The sequence below is a fragment of the Podarcis melisellensis genome, assembly GCF_964234715.1.
Source record: "Podarcis melisellensis genome assembly, chromosome: 2".
NCBI lineage: Eukaryota > Metazoa > Chordata > Lepidosauria > Squamata > Lacertidae > Podarcis > Podarcis melisellensis.
Window position 1 is genome coordinate 38,468,632 of NC_138529.1, and position 20,903 is coordinate 38,489,534.

A 20,903-nucleotide genomic window follows, 5' to 3' on the forward strand; every position below is an offset into this window, starting at 1 on the left:
GGCATGGCCTCGGCTATTTAGGGCCGGCACGCCTGAGGACCGCCCTCTCTTCGAAGTTGTTACGCAAATGAAGGGGGGAAGGAAGCGCCATCACCTTCCCCCAAAGCAAAGGGTAGTCCAGTAAAGGATTCTGGGGGCGCTGCCCTGTCCGAAACCTATGGAGGTGTGGGCCTAAGGCACACCCCTGAGCGGTGACCCAGGAGGAGCTCCTAGTTGATGTACATCAGCAGGACTGCCCCCAATGGTGGTTAACCCTTACCGGCCTTCATGCAATCGGGCTGAAGCCGGTTAGTTGATAGGACCAATGCCTAGGCCAACACCGCTCAATTCCTGCAATCAATAAAGTTGTGGCCTTTTCCGCCCATTAACCTTAAATACAGTGTCCTGTGACTTTATTTCCCAAGCGGGGTGGGGGGGCACTTGCCACACAACCTCCTCCAGACAGTGCCACATGGAACTCCTTTTTGTTCCCAGGACACCTTGCCAAAAAGCCTCATTTTTTCCTCTAGGCCACACCTTGAGAATAAAAATTTGCTTGCGCCACAGTAATTTTTTTATTAATAAGAAATACATTTGGGGGGAGTCCTAGCAGTGCTTGGTTTTGAAAAGATACCTATCCATATTCTGTAAAAACATATAAATAAAAATTTGATACTCTACTATACCATGCTACACTGAAATGTTTAAATGTTTCTTTGATTGTCCTTGAATTGTCCCGCCACACTTGCCATCCTCTCCTGCCCTACCAGTGTGGTGTACCACACTCTTTGAGAACCACTGGTGTAAAAGAACAACTTTTTTTCTATGTGACATAAGGCCCAAGTTGCCCTGGCAACTCCCCCCCCCACTCCCATAGGGTTACCTGTAGAGTCTTTTGCCTTGTAGATGACATCATCTCCCTCTGCCCTTCTTAATTGCAGAAAATGACAGGCAGAAAAAGCAAGCTCAGCCTGTCAGCTCTGATTAAACCCCAGCACCCAAGAATCTAGATGGGAAAATCTGGTACCCAGAGATCTGGGGGATCCCTGTTCCCCCGCTAACCCATAACAATACATACTTAGCAGACCAGACCAGAAGAACAGAACTACAGCTATGCAATGTCTCCAGTACTACATCCCACCATTGAACTAAATTTCCTGGCAGTTGCTTTCATAACCTTTTACACATCACTTAGGAAATGAAACAGCAGGTACCCCCACCCCACTCCACTATTTATTTTGCACTTAGGTTTTTTTAAACCCTGCATTGGAAAGTATGCCAAGTCTCAGTGGGGTGCTAACATCAGTGACAAATTATATGAAGCACACATGTATTTTTATGGTAGGATTTAGCATCATTTTCTAACAACAAATCTATCCAGTAAAGACTCTTGCTGGTGTTTCATCTCACGAACCATATACAGCCCCCAGATTTGTCTTTTATCATATTAAGTCATTACATTTGAATATTTTTTGGAATTAATTTAAAATATTTAAATACTGGTGGCCATCAAGTGCAACGTACAATGGCAATGAAGAATACAATAGAGAATTGTACAATACAAAATACGTTAATATTAAACTTTTGCATTCTTTGTGAATCAAAACCTACATCCACTTGATATTGCATTGATACTATATTTGCAGTTGTATTAGACTGCAGAAACCTAATTAAGCCACCACTGTCATATTTATGATTTGAACTAATAGGAAAAAGGACTGCGTAATGTTTTTAATACATAGGTATAATTAACATTAATAGGGCTCAATTTGTTTAAATATTGCATCGTCCTGAAGGAGCAGACACTAGTATGTCTTGTTTATATAGCAGCCAGTGAAACATGAAGAATAAAAAAACTATGCATCACAGCAATTCACTGGGTAAAATTTAGACTTCCTAGAAATATTGTTTAAACGATGTCTGGTCTTGAACTCTAGTAGAATGTTAGTACAGAGCCAAACTTGAAACCGAAAACGTATTACAGAATGAAGTTCAATGTTGGAAGATTCAGAAGAGACAAAAGAAAGTGCTTCTTCACACAGCATATAGCTAACCTATGGAATTTGTACGCAACAATGAAGTGTTGGCCACCAACTAGGGTGGCTTTAAAAGAAGGATACTGGCCGTGATGGCTCTGTTCTATCTCCACTGTCATAAGACTGTGCTGGCTGAGGCTCACAGAGCTGCAGTACAAAACAGCTACAAGGCAAAAGCTTAGAGAAGGATGCCCTAGCCATTTTAGTACAGATACAGAATGAATAAGGGGAAACAAGCAATATTCTAGCTATTCAAGCCATATTCTAGCTATTCAAGCCATATTCTAGCTATTCAAGCCATATTCTAGCTATTCAAGCCATATTCTAGCTATTCAAGCAATATTCTAGCTATTGGCTCAATAGGCAACCTGGGTCCAGAGGCTAATGGTTGTTGTGACATCAAAGACAAGTGATTGCATTTCCAATGCCTTAAAAAAACAAAAAACACTAAAAGCAGCCATAGCATCCTCCACCCCCAGTTTGGATCAGAACCATGGTGCCTGCAGGATTTAACCCTACTACCTTCTTTCAGAGCACTGATGCCAATAGTCAATGTCAGCAAACAGTTGCTATTAGCCATAAAAGCGAAAACATACGGACCTAGTGAGTTTGTATTGCACCTATATTACCCTCCCCATATCCCTCTACAGCAAATAGCAACTTTGTGGGTGCGTGGCTTGCACTGGGGCTGCCGCAGCATGGGGAAGAAGGATTAAGATCTCCTTCATCCACATGGTCCTGATGCAAACTGGAGCAGTCATGGCTTCTTTCAGCCAACTGGCCAGCCAGTCAAGATGCTGGGAAGAAAGGAGTGTGACCTCCTAGAAGCCCTTCTTCAGCAGCCAAGAGGATTGTATGGCACCAATCATAGTGGAGGATTGGCAGACGGAAGGGAGTGCTGAACCTCTTTCATGTCCCCGCCCTTGAATTAATCTTCAGCAACAATTTTGAATGGAAAAACAGTCCAGGGGGAAGGGAAGTGTTAAGGAGATGAGTAGCGTCTCCTACTCATGCATCAGTCTTCTCCTATGATTGGCGCTAGGATTTTGTTCCTCTCACTTTGGCATTTATAGCACAGCTTTTGTCACAGAGCTATATGCCTTGTGACTCACCAAACTAAATGCTACCCATTGGCTATATATTGTGGTCTTTCATTTACCAGACTCCCTCCTTTCATTACTATCTTGGAAAGACAGTAAAAAAAGGCAGTTTACTGAGATCCTGATGAGCTAGCACAAATCAGGGAGGGTCTGCTTTTAGCTTTGTAGGTAACATGAATTTATTACAGTTATAGAAAAGTGTATTTTTCATTATCTCTATTGGAACTGTTCTTTGGAGAAAAACAAAAAAAGAAGCCAACCGCTTCTCAACAAGGAATCATTTCAGCACTTAATTGTTGATGAATGTGAAGAATGTCCAAATAAACTACAGACTCCAGTGGGGAAAGGTTATTCAAGGTTCCCAGCTTTTTCTTTGCTTCCAACATTCTACTATAAAGTCAGAAAAGTCCCCAGTCCAGTTCAAAACTCTCTAGGGAAGGTAAATGCCAAAGCCTCCAGCCTGTCTATAATTCTAAAACCAAAACTCGGTTACTTGGCTGTCCAAAAGAAAGAAGCTTCTGAATATTTCTCAGCCTGAGTTTCTTCAGGGAATTCCACTGCAACATCTCACACCACAACCACCAACACAGTATAAACATGCTAGGATCCAACAAAAATCGCAGTTGTGGGATAAAAGAAGGCACTAAGGGTCAAGCTACATGTGACTGACAGCTGTGTGTAACTCTTGCCTTGTCTGCAGCTGTGGGAGGTTGTAGTCTTGAGCAATGGGTGGCGGGGAGGTTCTTAACCCTTTCTCTTGAGTGATCTGCCTATTCTGAATTCTCAGTTGCTCCAGCCATGAACAGTTTTTATCCCAGCAAGAAGGTAGCAGTAGTCTTGAAGGAAGCAGCACTGTGTTGGCCTGGGCAGGATTGTAGTCCACTCTAAATGCACACTTAGATGGATTAAACAAGCTGATATGTACAACATTCCACTAACCGCCCTTCTTGGTTTTTGTCATCAGGAGGCGAAATATTGCCTTTTGTGATCCAGAGAGTAAAGAGGGTGGGATTTTCCTACTTTTGACTTGCATGGATGCCTCTATTCGCATGCTCACTGGCTGTGGTACCTAACTCCCAGCGTGAAATCCATTCCTGCCTAGAGCTTGGCTCAAACTAGCTCATTCTGGTATGTAAGTGGTATGTAAACATAAGAATAAACAACCATCAATAACAACGATCTGTTTCTGTGAAACAGAATTGACCCAGGACGTTTCAGCACGTCAGTTTTTCTGTGGAATTGCTGGTTGAGCAGCACCAACCCTACCATCAAACATCTGCCTGGAAGCACCCTATCTCTTGATTTTAGGTACTTTGCAGGATAGAAAATAATGTGCGCTGCCATCCTATATTATTTGTAGACGTTGCTGACAAGACCGCCAACGCAAAACACAGCAGCGTGGTCGGCCCGCTTTTCTCCCACGATGTCCTTAACATCAGGGGCAGAAGTTCAACAGGCGCAGCTTCGCTTTCTCCCGCTGGCCAGGAGCCACTGCTACCCTCTCCGAGGCTGAAGCATATTTGGAGACACCGGACACGAAGAGGGACCCGCTCTGCACCACCGCAGCGCCTGCGATTCCAGCAAAGCACCTGCCAGGTGCAGCGCGCGACCTCCGCCTGTTCTTTCCCCGCGCCGCGCGCGCCTAGGCTTAAAACGCGACTTTCTTCAGCCGCGCGCACCGAACTCGCCCACCTCCCGGAAGTCCCGCCTTAGCTCCGCGGAAGTGAAGTGAAATCCGGAGGGCGGCCGGGTGGCAATCATGCCGGGCAAGATGGCGGCGCCCACGGAACCGTGCTGAGGGGAACGAAGGGCAGGGCGGGCACCGAGTCCCGCTCTCTGCCCTTCCTACGCCGCGCACCGCCTCGGGCTCCCGCAGGTACCAAAGGGAAGTTGGGAGGAAAAACCTCGGGGAGCTCTTGCCCCTTCCGCCGGGGCGGGAGAAGAAGGGAGGGGAGGACAGGGACTCTTAGATGCCAAAATAAGGCGAGAAGGGGCAACGCCTTTTCGGAAGGTGCCAGAGAAGGAATGGCTCTCTCCTCCGGGCTTCTCTGCCTGTCGCCTCTCCTCTTTGCGCGGCTGCTTCTGCTCCCGTGTGTTCGGAAGGGCGACTCTAGGTCATAGGAACCTGCCTTGCCCCGTGTCAGACCGTGGCACCGCTTACTAAATGTTATGTGAGGTGCCTGTCAGTGGCTCCCCAGGATTTCAGGCAAGGCCTTCCCTTATCCCTACCTGGGCATCTGAACCTGGGACCTTCTACGTGCAAAGCAGGGCACTGCCCGCTGAATAGAGGCCGAGTGATGGTAAAAGAAGCCGAGCCGAAAGAGTGAGCAGCTAGTCCAAAGCAGTCTTCTCCCAACAATGCTATAGATATGATTGCTTTTCCTAAATGGAAAGGTTTGCTTTACGGGTCCCAAGGCATGTATGCTTGATTACTGAGCTGAAGCTGGTGTTGTTGGCTACAGCTTCTGTTTTATTGTCTCAGTTTTAAATTACAAGCCTGTGGTAACTTCTGTGTGCACAGGTGGTGCCAAATAAATACATAAATAAATAAATAGCTAACATTGGGGGAGAAAGCAGCCCCCCATTCTCTTCTGCTGTGTTTGCTGACAACAACAACAACACCCCAACCATCTGGCTGACTTGCCCCATCCATTCTGGGTGGCTTCTAACACGTATAAAAACATAATGAAACGTTAAACATTAAAAACATCCCAATACAGGGCTGCCTTCAATAAAAAGTGCAACTTGCTAAAAAGCAAAACTTGCTGGGGTTTTTGTTGTTATAGGCTGGGTGAAAAAAATCTTTCTCTGCTTATGCACTCTTCAATTGTTTTCCTATACTGTACTATCTTAGTTGAACAAAAAGAAAAGATGGTGGCAAGGATACACAGGGAAAGAAGGTGCATTCATTTCAGTTGTATCTTTTAAGGCTTATGTTTAGTGGGAGAAGACTAAAGGGCTGTGTCTAAGGCCTCAAGAAGGATTTTTGAGGGGGTTGGCAGAATGGAGAGTCACACCATCCCTTAAAGTTCTGGAAGACAGTTTAGGATACAAGGGTCAATAAGACACAGAGGGTGGATCGTTTTGAGGGAGCTGAGATCCTTTGAATGGTTTGTGATGGTGGAACAACAGGTGTAAAGATCAGTGTCAGAGATCTCTTGGGATATGAAAATGCAAGATTAACAGGGTAAGGTTAAGGAGGATTTGAAAGAAAGATTTGTGTGGATCTGAAAGTAGATAAGACATTGGCAGTGGATGTTGTTCAGTGGTGGAGAACATCCTTTGCATTACAGAATGCCCTAAGTTCAGTCCCTGGCATAGTTAATTAAACCACACTGGGATTTGTAGCTGTCTGAGAGGAAGAGGGGTAACAGCTCTCATATGGTTTGACCCTGGTATAAGACAGTTTCCTATTTTCCTTAAGAAGGGGTGTTACATGGAGGTAAATGAAAATGTTGGCAGAGTTCTACACAGAAATATGGCAATGAAGAAAGCTTCAGGCACTTAGACTTACTAGTGTCTCTTTTTCAGGGCTGTAGTTCATGTTGTGATGGGGAGAAATGAACTTCTGTTCTCTAAGTGAATTCCCTGGTGCACTGGTTTAAAATATCAAGAAAGGGGCAATTTGGCTAGGATGCTGCACACCTTCCTTAGTGACTTTTCCCCTTTGGCCTCATGTGTTTCTTTAAAATATGTTGATTCTTTTATATATTATCTAGACAATGTATCCCTTGCACTTTGGGTATTTCAGTTGCTTAGCGTGACTTGCAACAATTAAAAACAAAACCATCCCCTACAATAAAAGTTTAAACAACAGCATAAAAATGGAAGCAGGTTCAGGGGTTTTGTGATGGAGAGAGAGAAAATGTTTTACTATGTAGAAGTATTTAAGTTTTCTCTACATTCTCTTTGTTCTCTCCTTTAAATGTGTATGTGGCTAAAGGTTCCCCCCCCCCTTCACCATGGATTTATGTTACTTTCTTTTCAATTCAAGATTTGTGTTCCTTTGAGAGAATATGCACTTTTCCTATTTAAAATAATGTGTGTTAATAGGCATACTTTATCTGAGTAACTTGTGCAAGCATACAAAAAAGCATGTTAAATAAATGAAATTGTTTGTTCCAGACATAGAAGCTACTTTTTAGTGAGCATTCAGTGGAATTGTGATGTGTCGACTTGACGAACTGAAGCACGTACACCAGGCTCATAAACATTGCTTTAGTGTTTGCCTTTATTGTCATGAGACTTTTTACTGTGACAATTAAAAATGAAGTTTTATGGTTGTCTTATATCATAGTTGTAGTTTTTAAGATCTGTAATAAACACACACATTGCAGCTGGTGCAAAAACCAGAAATGTTCTCCTGATGTGAATGTTCAACTCTGGTGCTATTTTAATGGGCAATGCCTACTTTTAAGTAAATATTCCATTTTGTTGATGCTTGTCTAGTTATAAACAGTTTTATAGCCAATGGCAGTAGCAGGAGTGGAAAAGATTAGCTTGATCGGTTGTTTGAAAGGAAACACTGAATGACTTCCCCTTGGATTTTGCAAGGATTTTTTTGTTTTATGCTCTGTTTTCATTTGCATCTTTTCCTGCTGATGAAACTGAGAATTTGTAATAGTTTTCAATCTAATCTCTATTGTAAGTAAATTCAGACTTTCCCCCTTGCTTGTAGGTCTTTTTCCAGCACCTTCAAGACAAAAGCCATGCAGCAAATGCCATGCAAGTTTGCTTGTTTCTTTAGGGCCACCAAAGTAAGAGGAGTTACATTTCAACAGTTAAATTTCATCAAGCGAATGGTAAGTTGGTGTAATAGTGTGTAGTGCTACAAAAGGCAGTGAAAATCAAGACTCTGCATTCATTGTACTGTATAGATTTCCCGCATAATAGTATGCATTAATTACAAAGGAAAAACAAAGACTATTCCATGAAACTTCTTGAAGGGAAAATAAATAAATAATGTGATTATAGCAGTGATGTGAGGTGAAGCTTTTTCTATAAATATCCGGTGTTAGTCATACACAGAATAGACTGATTAAAATCAGTTTACAGCTCAAATTAAAACTACTCTCTAGGCCACAATAGCTCAAGAGACGTTTTCACCTTTCTGTGTATTTGGGATAATGTGACCCTATCCAAGCAATGTGACAGAAACCGCATAATCTAAAACTTTTGAGAATTTGAATTAAATTTGTAGATACTTACATAGCTTCATAGGCCCACAGAATCTATAATAAAAAGTAATTTATTTTATTTTACAAATTTATGTTGTTTTTTTCAGTATGTAACACAGCATAGCAAAGCCCTCAGCCAGCGGGCAAAGTTGAAGTCAGAATCAACTGCACCTCCTTTCCTTGAAGGCCAGCATTCAGGTCAGGAAAAAACGGTTATCCATGAGGTCAGATCGGTTTCACCTCTTCTGCCGCCTTTATCTGAGAAACGAGTTATTAATGAATCTGAAGCACTGAAGTCCACAGTAATCGCCGGAGGCACAGGAACTGTAGTAGGACCTGCATCCAAGGAAGAAAAACAATGGAAAGAGATGAAACTAGAGCTGGATGATTTACCAGGCATTTTAGCTCGTTTGTCCAAAATCAAACTTACAGGTAATATTGTTATTCTTTCAGAGGTGTAGGTTATTGCAATATATATATGTGCATGCTTCTCCTATTCTTGTTGTAAAAGCAAGGGCTGCAAAGTTCAATGGCATTTCTCTAAAATATGCATGTTTGGGATGTGCCATGTAGCCAGGCTTTGAAAGGTGAGTTCAGTTGAGGGTGACTCAGTTGAGGATGATGGAGACATGTACTGTACAGCAGTTGTACTCTGATATGAGGAGTTCTTCCTTTATTACCTGTTTGGGCTGCCTTTTGTACATCCTGAGTTGGAGTGGGTCAGAGATTTCTATTTGTGTGCTTGTACCTGGAATTGTCAGTGTGTGTACAAGGGTTTAGAGAAGAAAGTAGAAAACCCAAGTTTAATATGCCCTCCCAACTTTGTGCAAGCAACAGACGGCTAAGTCCCCTTTCTCCAGTGTTCCCTTAAACAAAGTGATGTGGAGAGAGTTAGTTCTATGCTATGTGCTTTCTAGCATGAGTGGATTTATATACTGCTGCTGGTGTGCAGTAAAGGGCAGTTATATTACATCGTGGCTCTGAAAATGGCATGGGAGAAAGGGGGAATTTTTATTTTTTTTTGGCTCTGCTGAGCTCTTTAAGAGTGCATTAATTTAAAACACCTTTCTTGCTGGTTCATTATGTTTTCTTTCTGAGTGAATAAGATTTGGGTGAGCATGTGACTCTAAATCCTGTTATTTAGTTATAAACCACTGCATCATCAAGATATATCACGGTGGTTTACAATATAAAAACAAAAAAACCCAAACAATAAAATTATAAAATGTTAAAAAGAAATTAAGAGTTAAAAAGAAATTAAGAGCAAAAAAGAAATGTCTCTGCATGACCTTTGATGGTGCCCATTTTTTTGCCCTTGCACCTGTTCTGGATAGGTATAACCAGGGTAGGTATAACCAGGAATAGGTATAACCAGCATGGTACTATACCTGATGTTGGTGTAACTTTCGGCTGTGCAGGCACAAGGGAACTTAGTCTGTATCCCTTCCTTGTACTGCCAGCATGTCATATCTTTCTTTGTGCAGTTTAACCTTGATTTGAACAAACCTAAAGTTTCAGTACCTTAAGCTGAGACTGTCTCAGGCCAAGTAATTGTGTAAGCAATCTATCTGTTAATACAAAATCAAAGCACTGTATCCAGTGGTCACACAAGTAGATGGCAGCTCACCCAACCAATCTTTCTCTTACTTCTTTTCCCCTGCAAAACCTCTTTGGAAGGTTGAGAGGGCCTTGCTAAAGAGTATGTAAGAGGCAGGGAAGCTTGGCACAACCCAAAGTAAGCATAAATGAGAACCCACATTTGCAGCGGTTGTGTGGGTTGAATTTTAGAAATAAATCTACTTGCTACACATAGTGGATGATGATCGTAGATGCTAATAATGTGCCTCACATGGGTCAAGTAGGCTATTACAATTTTAATTCATTGATTTATTTAAATTAAATACCGCCCTTTATCCAAAGATCACAGGGCAGACACACAAAACCAAAATGCAAAACATAACAAAAACAGAATTAAATACACTCCCCCCCACACACCATTAAAAGGCCATATATTGTTTTAATATCCAATGGCCTGGTTGAAGAGGAAGGTTTTCCCCTGGTGCCTAAGGACAAGTGAACATTCAAAAGAAGTAATTGTTTTGAAGCTTGGGAATATTGTGTGTTCACTTTTTAGGAATTTGGGTTATTTATACCAAGTACTGTAAAGTCTGAATAGAGAATAAGCATTGGCTTATATTTTATTTCATTGATAGAATGCTTCTTTATTTAATTGAGTTACTGAGAGCAGAAATTAGTTCTTAAGCATTTAAATCTCCTAGACGTTTTAATAAAAAACTCATTATCTTATTTTGTTCCCCAATACTGGTTACAAAACGTTTGGTTTTCTAGGCTGCTCTAATTTTAGTTGTTGTTCTCCTACCAAGAATACAATATACTACTCCTAGACTTTGCTGTGGTGCACATTCCACCAAAGGTATTCCATAGATTTTACAGATTCTTGATAGGTACTATATTGTAGTTTCATAAAGAATTACCGGTATTTTTATTGATGCACAGAGGAAGCAAAATAAAAGAGTTCACACTTCAGCTTCTCTTCCTCCAAAAGTTCCCTGATATATCATAGCATCACCATCTGCTTTATTTTTAGGGCTCCTGCTTAGTTTCTGCAAGAAGTGTTATGAACATTTGTTTCAAATTACTGTTAAATGCAAGAATGCTTTAAGTACTTAGCCTCTTTTTAATGTTCATGCTGTAACCTCTAATGAAACATATATAACTACTCCAAACAAATCTAGGCTTACTAAGTAAACAAATTGGTGAGTCTCCTACCACTAGCATTGCTCTTATATTTAGTGTTTCAGTGAACAAAGTGTGAGAATGTAAGGAGAAAAACATTCATGCCAAGCGCTTTAGGAGAATGGTAGCTTTCCTTGGGGAAATATTAAAACCTGCAGTAATATGTGTCAGTGTTTGTAAAAAGCAAAAAAAAGGAGGAAAAGGTTCTGACCTCCCTTTGCCTCTTCAGCCTGGTCCTCGGACCCTTGTCGGCACAAAAAAAGAGTCCACGAGAATATCCTTGCAGAGTTTTATTCTCAAAAGTCTTTGTGCAAAACACGACTGAATAACTCCACACACCAGCACCAACCAACCCAAACACCAGCCTCAGCAACAAACTAACATTTCTCACTTATATATACAACTTGGTGCAGACCGCTGAGTCATGCTGACCCAGCTTTACTCGCATTAAAGAAACAGCGGCCATTTTAGCCGTGACACCCCTTCTGTTTCTTTAAATGCGAGAAACCCCAACAGAAACAATACATACATACATTATATACATAAACCCAGTTTTGTCATCAGTTCATTATGGCATGTTGCTGGCAAAGGCTTGGTGAACAAATCAGCAATATTATCTTGTGATTGACAATACTCCAGTTTGATTACCCCATTCTGTACACAATCTCTAACATTTGCATGACGGATAGCAATATGTTTTGATGCGGATTTCATTATTTCCGAGCCCGCTAATGCAATGCACGATTGGCTATCTTCATACACTTGGATAGGCAAATCAACTTTACAATCTAGATCTTTTAGTATCTGTATAAACCACATGATTTCATTGCATGCTAGCGACAGGCTCCCATATTCTGCCTCACAGGATGAGGTTGCAACAAATCCTTGTTTCTTTGACCTCCACCCAATTATGGAATTGGCAAACATCATAACCATTCCACTTGTAGATTTTCTGGTAGCTACACAGCTTCCCCAGTCCGCATCAACAAATATTTCTAGTTTTTCGTCTTGTGTACTAGATATCTTCAAACATACATTTAATGTCCCCTTTAGATATCTGATAAGCCTTTTCAAAGCACACCAATCAGCAGTACTGGGTTTAGATACACGTTGACTCAGAACATTTGTAGCACATGCAATGTCTGGCCTTGACCACTGGCTTAAATATAACAGTGATCCTATTTTTGAGTGATACAACTCAGGCTGATCAAATTTATCATCACACACTGTCTTTGGGAAATCTGGTGTCATGGGAGTCTGAACTGGCTTGCAGTTTTCCATGCCAAACTGCTCTATCAAACGAAGAATTTTCTCTTTCTGACTCAATAGGAAGCTTCCATCAGCTTCCTGCCTTACTTCTACTCCCAAGTAATTGCTTACAGGCCCCAAGGCTTTAAGCTTAAACCTCTTTTCCAGTTGATTTGTGAGCTTCTGGATCTCATCTGTGGAACTCCCTGCCACAAGCAAATCATCAACAAAGACTAAGAGCATTAGATATTTGTTGCCTGATCCCTTGGTGTACAGGCATGGATCAGCCACACTCCTTTTAAAACCAAGTTTTACAAGGGCTTCATTTAAACACTGGTTCCAACACCTTCCACTTTGTTTGAGACCATAAACAGCCTTTCTCAAACGCCAGACTGCACCATTCTCCTCTTCAAACCCAGGGGGTTGTCTCATTAATACTTCATGGTCTAAATTTGCATGCAGATATGCAGCATCAACATCAAAATGGTGCACTGCTAGTTGTCTTACAGCAGCAATGGAAAGCATTAAGCGAAAAGTTTCACTCTTTACAGTGGGAGAAAACACTTCATCATAACTCTCCCCTTTAATCTGAGTGAACCCTCTGGCTACTAATCTGGCTCGAAAACGTGGTTCCCCAGATGCAAGGGTTTTCCTTTTGTAAACCCACTTGCATGACACCACTCTGCCACCAGGTGGCGGCATTATGACCTCAAACACTTTGTTACGTTTAAAAGAGTCCATTTCTTCTTTCATAGCTTGTTCCCACAAAGCACGTTCCCCAGGGGGTAAGTCTAAGACTTCATTATAACTTTGTGGTTCCACACAACTCACATTGCATACTCTCACTCCTCCTAGGGTCAAACGCTGAGGAGGTACACCCTTGTTTGAACGCTGGGAGCGCCTAGGCACTATTACTTCTTCTTCCCCCCTTATCTCTGGCTCTTCTTCCTCTTCCTCTAGAGAAGTATTATCTTTTGCCACATCTTTTGGGGAAATCTGTGCCTCCTCCTGCTCCTGCGTTGCCAATGGCTGAGAAGAAGCCTCTTCTCTTACTTGCAGGGGCAGTAGGCAATCTGGGTTGGCATGGATCACAGTCCATCTGTCCTGGTCAGCGAAGTCTGCACTTCGTGACAGAACCACTCGTCCTGGGCGTAAATTGAAACGCCACCCTTTGCCATAGGACTGATATCCCACAAACCGCAGTCTCTGCGCTCTAGCACCCCCTTTCTGGCGCTGAGCTTTGGGGATGTTTACATGTGCCCAAGCACCCCAGTTATGGAGCATTGTCCACTCTGGTTCTTTCCCAAACAACACATGATAAGGAATATCTTTTATAGAGCTAGACCAGGTTCTATTAATCAAAAAGTTCGCTGTCAGAAAAGCCTCACCCCACAGCCTATGGTTGTGACCCAATCCTGCATCCACTAGCAGGCAGTCCTTTACTGACTGTATTACAGCCCCACGCCTTTCACACAGACCATTTTCAGCAGGGCTATAAGGGTTAGTCAAACGATGAGTGATCCCCTTACGTCGCAACCATGTCCCAAATTGTTTGTTCAGAAATTCTCCACCCCTATCTGTTTGCAACTGCACAACAGGGCGAGCGAAGAGCTTTTCAGCTTGGGCAACCCATTCTCTGAATGTGGGGAAACACTCAGATTTCTGCTTTAACAAAAACAACCAACTAAAACGTGATTTATCATCAATTACCAGAAAAGCATATCTGGCGCCTCCTTCAGTCTTCTGTGGAAAAGGGCCTATCACGTCACAATGGACAAGTTCTAAAACCTCTTTAGATACTCTGTCACTTTTAGAAGCCACAGGCTTCCTCTTAGATTTGGCCATTTTACATACATTGCAATCTAGGAAACAGTTACAGCTGTTTACTTTTAGGTTCTTGCACACCTTTTGCATCTCTGAAAGCACACGGAAATTGGCGTGACCCAGTTTTCTGTGCAGTTCATGTACACACCCCTTATGAACTGGCAAATTATCCTGAACCACCTGGGCTGCTTTAACAGGCTTGTCCTGCATTACATATAACCCATTTTCCAACTTTGCATGGCCACATACCTGAATTCCATTCTTTATCAGACAGCCATCCCGTGTGAAGTTAACACTATACCCTGCATTAATCAAACAGCTTACAGACAGCAAACAATAGTCCAAACTGCTGACAAACAGAGTCTCTGGTAGAGTAGTGTTCAAGCACTGCAGGAAACATGTTCCCTGGCCATCAATCTTGCTTCTACGACCATCAGCAAGATAAATTGAGTCTTTTCCATCAGCTGGCTTCCCCAGGGTCTTAAAGTCCTCCCGACTGTTGCAGATAATCCTGCTGCTCCCAGAGTCCAGCAACCATGTTCCTCGAGGTATCTTCCTCTCCTCTCGAGAAAATGCAGAAACAAACTGAGCAGAACGCGTGTTCTTCTTCTCTGAAGAGAACCCCTTCTGCTTACGTTTCTGCGTTGATTGCTGTCTCTGCTCCACGTCGTCTCCTGGAAGTCTTGCCCTGCATTGACGTTGGAGATGCCCGGGTTGGTTGCATCTATAGCATCTCCTCACTGCCATGGCCAAGTCCAAACCTTGGCGTTGCTCCATTGGCAGATTCTGCTGCTGGCCCCCTCGACTGTAACTCCTCCGCTCTTGGAGTTCAGCTTGTTTATCTGACCTTCTTTCTGCTTCTTCGGTCAATCTTCCAACCACATACTCAAGGGTCAGATCTCGGGGACGCATACTCTCCATGCTGTTAATCACGGGCAACCAGCTTTCAGGCAAACGGCTTCTAGCTGCTGCCTCTGTTGACCCTCAGGTCCCGCCTGGCTCTGCAACTGGTGTAGCCGCTCTGTGAGTCGCCTACTGTGGTCCTCTAGCAGTTCAAACTGTTCCAGTAGCCGACGCTGAGTGCTTTTCTGGTCCTCAGATCCTAGCTGCTCCAGCGTCGCTGCAGACAGTTACAGCTTGCCACCAACTGCTCCAACGCACAGCCACCGGCTCCATACACCACCAGGACTCACCAGCTCCCTGCTGAGATGCTGTCAGTCGTTTTGCACTCTGCACATGCTCAGAAACACTGGGCCCATAACCTGTCAGTGTTTGTAAAAAGCAAAAAAAAGGAGGAAAAGGTTCTGACCTCCCTTTGCCTCTTCAGCCTGGTCCTCGGACCCTTGTCGGCACAAAAAAAGAGTCCACGAGAATATCCTTGCAGAGTTTTATTCTCAAAAGTCTTTGTGCAAAACACGACTGAATAACTCCACACACCAGCACCAACCAACCCAAACACCAGCCTCAGCAACAAACTAACATTTCTCACTTATATATACAACTTGGTGCAGACCGCTGAGTCATGCTGACCCAGCTTTACTCGCATTAAAGAAACAGCGGCCATTTTAGCCGTGACAATATGATCAAATTCCTCCCCCACAAATTAAATAAGAAACACACCTTTTTCTCCAGCTTAGTTTTAGCATAGAAGTTCTGAAGCGTAGGGATTTCAATTTAAAAGCTCAAATGAAAAAGGCTAGGATTAAAATTTAATTTTCTATATTTTAAATGTTCTAAGAGTTTGGGTTTTAAATTTATTGCCACTATTGGAAAGTCATAAGCAACCTTGAAATGGGCATATATGGATTTATTTATTTTTTTAGTGTACAGTATACGACAAACTAGGGACGCAGGTGGCGCTGTGGGTTAAAGCCTCAGCGCCTAGGACTTGCCGATCGAAAGGTCGGCGGTTCGAATCCCTGCAGCGGGGTGCGCTCCCGCTGCTCGGTCCCAGCGCCTGCCAACCTAGCAGTTCGAAAGCACCTCCAGGTGCAAGTAGATAAATAGGGACCGCTTACCAGCGGGAAGGTAAACGGTGTTTCCGTGTGCGGCTCTGGCTTGCCAGAGCAGCGATGTCACGCCGGCCACGTGACCCGGAAGTGTCTCCGGACAGCGCTGGCCCCTGGCCTCTTAAGTGAGATGGGCGCACAACCCCAGAGTCTGTCAAGACTGGCCCGTACGGGCAGGGGTACCTTTACCTTTACCTTATACGACAAACTAGTAGAATGTGAGTATGTTTGTTTAAAAACATTTCACATTTAACTTTAGCTGTCAATGTGCAATCTGCAGACTCTTTTCCTGTAAAGTTGGGAGTCAAAGGGAAAGCTGTAACCACTTTTACATCTAGATGTATCTGCTTTTTGCAGGTATTGGCTGTGTGACCAAGTTCCCCAAGCACTCCTGAAGTTGCCACCCATTAGCTGATGGGTGGTGACTTTAGTCCTTCTTGCTGCAGGGATCAACTTCAAGGGGAACCTGATTGCACAGGCAATCCAGCCGTCTCTAGCTGCCCCACCCTCTCCTTAGGGTATGGATAGGTACATATGGAAGGATGCATTCCATTAGGTACTGAGTTCTCAAGCTGTTTTAAGATGTCATGGTCCAAAACCAGAACCTCTACATGGGCTCAGCAATGAAGGTAATGCACTTAAGGGAGGACTGAGAAAGAATTAAAGAATTCTGAACCAATGATTTTGTTTTGATACAATAACTGAACTGAGATCACAGTTCTTCATACCAAATTAACTTCTGCCCCAACTCCAATTTTCATTTGAGCAGTAAAATGTAGGGTTTGGTGGGAAGAGTCATTTTGTTGCCATCAAACAACAATGTTAGAAGTTTGAAATCTTTGCTGATCTATTTCAAATCACCCAGAATTTTACCTCTTCACCCACCCTACTTTATAGTAGGCAGCTCTAAAATTTAGAAAGGCATAGATGAAGGTCTCTAGGTCTGAATTTGAGGCATGCACTTAAAGCTTGCTTTAGCCAAGGCCCTGATGATGCACTTGACAGCATAAACTTTGTTTTATGCGTGTGGGATACTGGGCAAGCTTACAGAAATATCTATTCCAGTTGGATAAATGAGAATGTAGTGCAGCTGCTTTTAATGAGATCCTGATAAGTCGCAATGAAATGACTGCCTGAAATTAATCTGGAGAAATCAATGGAGACTTTAATTAGAACACTGGCTACAGTATGTTAGAACTTCTTTGAGGGTCATTGTAATGATAATGCCATACAGACAGCTCCCCCTCCCTCCTTCTATAAATGAACTGGTGTTTTGTTAAAATAAATAGATTTTGAGTATTCGCTCTGATAAATTTAATTAAAACTTCTTGTCAGAATTTAAAGGAAGGCATTTACCTTTACTAATGGAAACCCAGTGTTTCTGACAAAACTCAAATAGGGAGGCAGCAAAATATGTCGTTTGTGATTTTTTTCTGGCAACACCAGTGACTTACCTCTCCATCTCCATCTTTCCTTTCAGCCATAATCTTTTCATTATGCTGTTTTTTAACTGTCATAAGGGTAGAAGGGTGGAAGAGAGAGCTGAGTAGTGTGATAGTGGTTGCACATGTGACTTTAGCTTCCTGGTTATGGGAATATGCCTAGTTGCTTGGTGGAAGTTTATACTCACCCTAGGCAAGTTGCTAAAGGCCACATGCAGAGAGTATACTATTATGTGCCAACATAGGAACACACCCTCATATTTCTGAGAGCAGGAGCAGCTTCTTCTATTTATCTTGTTTTAATCACGAGGCAGGGGGAGGACACTGTTATCATGGCAGTATTATCAAAAAGAGTAAGGATGACTCAGAGCTGGAAAAACTCAAAGTTGTCTGTGATGAAGTTGTCTTTATAATATTGTAATTGATATGCAGTGGTTCCAGCTGCAAAACTGTAAGCGATATATTTTATTAACATGTTGGTACTAAAGTGTGTGTTTGCATTACAGCCCTGGTTGTAAGTACTGCCTCAGCTGGATTTGCAATGGCACCTGTACCATTTGACCTAACGTGTTTCCTGCTTGCCTCCCTTGGAACAGGCCTATCATCCTGCGCTGCTAATTCCATCAACCAGGTTGGTGCTTCATCATTATCTTGTCTTCACAGCTCAGTGCTATGAATATACAAAGTTACTCATTTTTGCAGTTCCTGTGTGATGATAGATCAAAATATGAACATCAAGCATAACATGTTTATTTGGGACCACGAGTTAAGACAGCATTAAAGTCTTGTCAAAGTGGTGCTACTTTTGATGGTATAAAAGCGGCAGTCGGGGTGCAAGCAGTTTTTCTGGCTCCCAAAGACTCCACCTATTTTGGCAGCAGTAGTAAAAATAAACAAAATAGACACAGTGCTGGGTTGGGGGGAACTGAAGAAAATTCAGGTGTACATTCTTGAAACTATGGTTTATTGTTACATAAATAAGGTGCTGCTTCTGCCATATAATGGGAGGGAATTTCAAAGGGTAGGTGCTGCCATGCTAAAGGTGCAATTCTGAGATCGTGTGGAATGGACCTTTGGATAGATTTGTGTCTGCTGGATGCCCTCCTGCAGAATATAGTGGTCAACTGGGTATTTAGGGGATGAGATTACCTTTTTGGGTACCCTGTTCTCATTCTGCATAAGGCTTTTTAGTCCAGTACAGCACCTTGAACCTAGCCTGGTAGCTAATTCGCAGCCAGTGCAATTCTTTCAGCAGTGGTGTAATCTGATTGTGATATTCCATCCTACTGAGTGATCAAGCTGCCACCTTTTGCACTAGTTGCAGCTCCAAGGGCAGCCCCACATAAGCACATTGCAGTAATCCCATCTGGAGTTATGAGCGCATAGCCGACAGTGGTCAGGCTATCCTGATACACAAATGGCTGGAGCTGTCTTACCAACCCAAGCTGGTAAAATGCACTCCTAGCCACTAAGGCCTCTAGTGACAGATATAGATCCAGAAGTGCTCCCAGATTATGAACCTGCTCTTTCAGTGAGAGCATGACCCCATCCAAAGCAAGGAGTGGACTAATTTTCTGGACTTGGGAACTACCTACCCACAGTAAGTCCATCTTTAGAGGTTGGTTCATTGGCTGTCATTCAACCACTGAATCCAGGCACTGGTCCAGGGCTTGCATGGCCTCTCCTGATTCAGATGTTACAGAGAAATAGAACTGGCTTTTAGTAGTAGTAATACAGTGGTACCTCCGGTTACAAACTTAATTTGTTCCGGAGTTCTGTTCTTAAGCCGAAACCATTCATAACCCGAGGCGCGCTTTCATTAATGGTGCCTCCCGCTGCTCCTGCGCTGCCAGCACGCAACTTGCGCTCGCATCTTGGGGCAAAGTTCGCAGCCGGGAGCATCTACTTCCGTTTTAGCGGAGCTCGTAACCCGAAGCGTTTGCAAGGAGGACAGTACATAACACGAGGTTCCACTGTACAGTGGTACATCTGGTTACAGACGCTTCAGGTTACAGACGCTTCAGGTTACAGACTCCACTAACCCAGAAATAGTACCTCGGGTTAAGAACTTTGCTTCAGGATGAGAACAGAAATTGCGCAGCAGCAGCACGGCGGCAGCAGGAGACCCCATTAGCTAAATGGTGCTTCAGGTTAAGAACAGTTTCCGGTTAAGAACAGACCTCCAGAACGAATTAAGTTCTTAACCTGAGGTACCACTGTATAGTGTGTTTTTTTAAAAAAAACATATTTCTTAGTTTACAAAAGTATGTGCAATGTCTCTTTTTTCCAGTTGCGTTTTCTACAGATCAATTTCATTTGTTGTGAGACATTAGTGTTACATTAGGAAGGAAAGGGGGAAAGAGGTAGAGGGGGGAATGGTGAGTGGGGTGGGGTCGGGTGGCAATGCTTCTATTCTAGTTAGTGTATGTGAGCCTTTATAGTTTTTTGTGCTTTTCCTCAAAATATACCTGAGGAGTAGGTTACAGGTTGTTACTGAGGCTGAGTGACAGATTACTTTTGTGTGATGTCGGCATCACAAAAGAGCCAAACTACACATGACATAATATCAGAATTTGCAACTATGGTGATGCAGTATAGTTGCAGGAGGTCCTTCTTGCAACAAGGCAGGTGGAGGCAACATCACTGAACAAGTGACAAATATAAAGTCATAGAATCGTAGAATTGTTGAGTTGGAAGAGACACTGAGCATCATCTAGTCCAGCCCCCTGCCATGCAGGAATATGCAGTTGTCCCATAGAGATATCGAACCTGCAACCTTGGCATTATCGGCACAACACTCTAACAAGCTGAGCTCCACCAAAGTCTTGAGCAAAAGGCTTGTAGAGCTACAAGATTTGTATATGCGTAATATAATGCCCCACCCTCAAGTCCGGGGGGGCGGGGGTAGAATAGGAAAGAAATCTCAATGATTAATTGCCCATTTTTGTTTATTAAACAAGTGGGGGGGGGGGAATGGAAATCCCACCCTGTGATGTGATCCTGGAGGTAAATTATGTTTTCCTCAGTCTCAGTCGCTTTACCTAACCTGCTTTTACTTTAGTTCAATACCCATTTTAGGGTTGTAAACCTGTTTTCTGATCTCCTTATGAAAACTGAAAATCAAGCTTTTGTAGTGTCAGATCTTTATGTAGAAAGAATATCTTTTTTTGGAGTTCAGAGATTGATTTATGGCACTGCCATGCAGATAAAACGTGTAGTGTTGTTTACAACAAAACGTACAACATTGAAATATTGAAAGATTGCATGTTCCTCTTAGAAGTCAAGTGCATTCTTCTGAGACTGTGGAATGGTTCAAAGTGGGAGAAGATTG

General features: G+C 42.8%; 1 protein-coding gene across 1 annotated transcript in view; it reads left to right on the plus strand.

The window, feature by feature from the left end:
- The first annotated feature begins 4,845 nt into the window (after positions 1-4,845).
- COX10 (cytochrome c oxidase assembly factor heme A:farnesyltransferase COX10) overlaps positions 4,846-20,903 on the plus strand; it is a 96,366-nt gene continuing 80,308 nt past the window's right edge. Inside the window, exons 1-4 of the mRNA XM_081895736.1 lie at positions 4,846-4,991; positions 7,794-7,917; positions 8,400-8,724; positions 18,079-18,203. Coding sequence (XP_081751862.1) covers positions 7,825-7,917; positions 8,400-8,724; positions 18,079-18,203 — 543 coding nt within the window. The 5' untranslated portion in view covers positions 4,846-4,991; positions 7,794-7,824. The remainder of the gene's footprint in view (positions 4,992-7,793; positions 7,918-8,399; positions 8,725-18,078; positions 18,204-20,903) is intronic.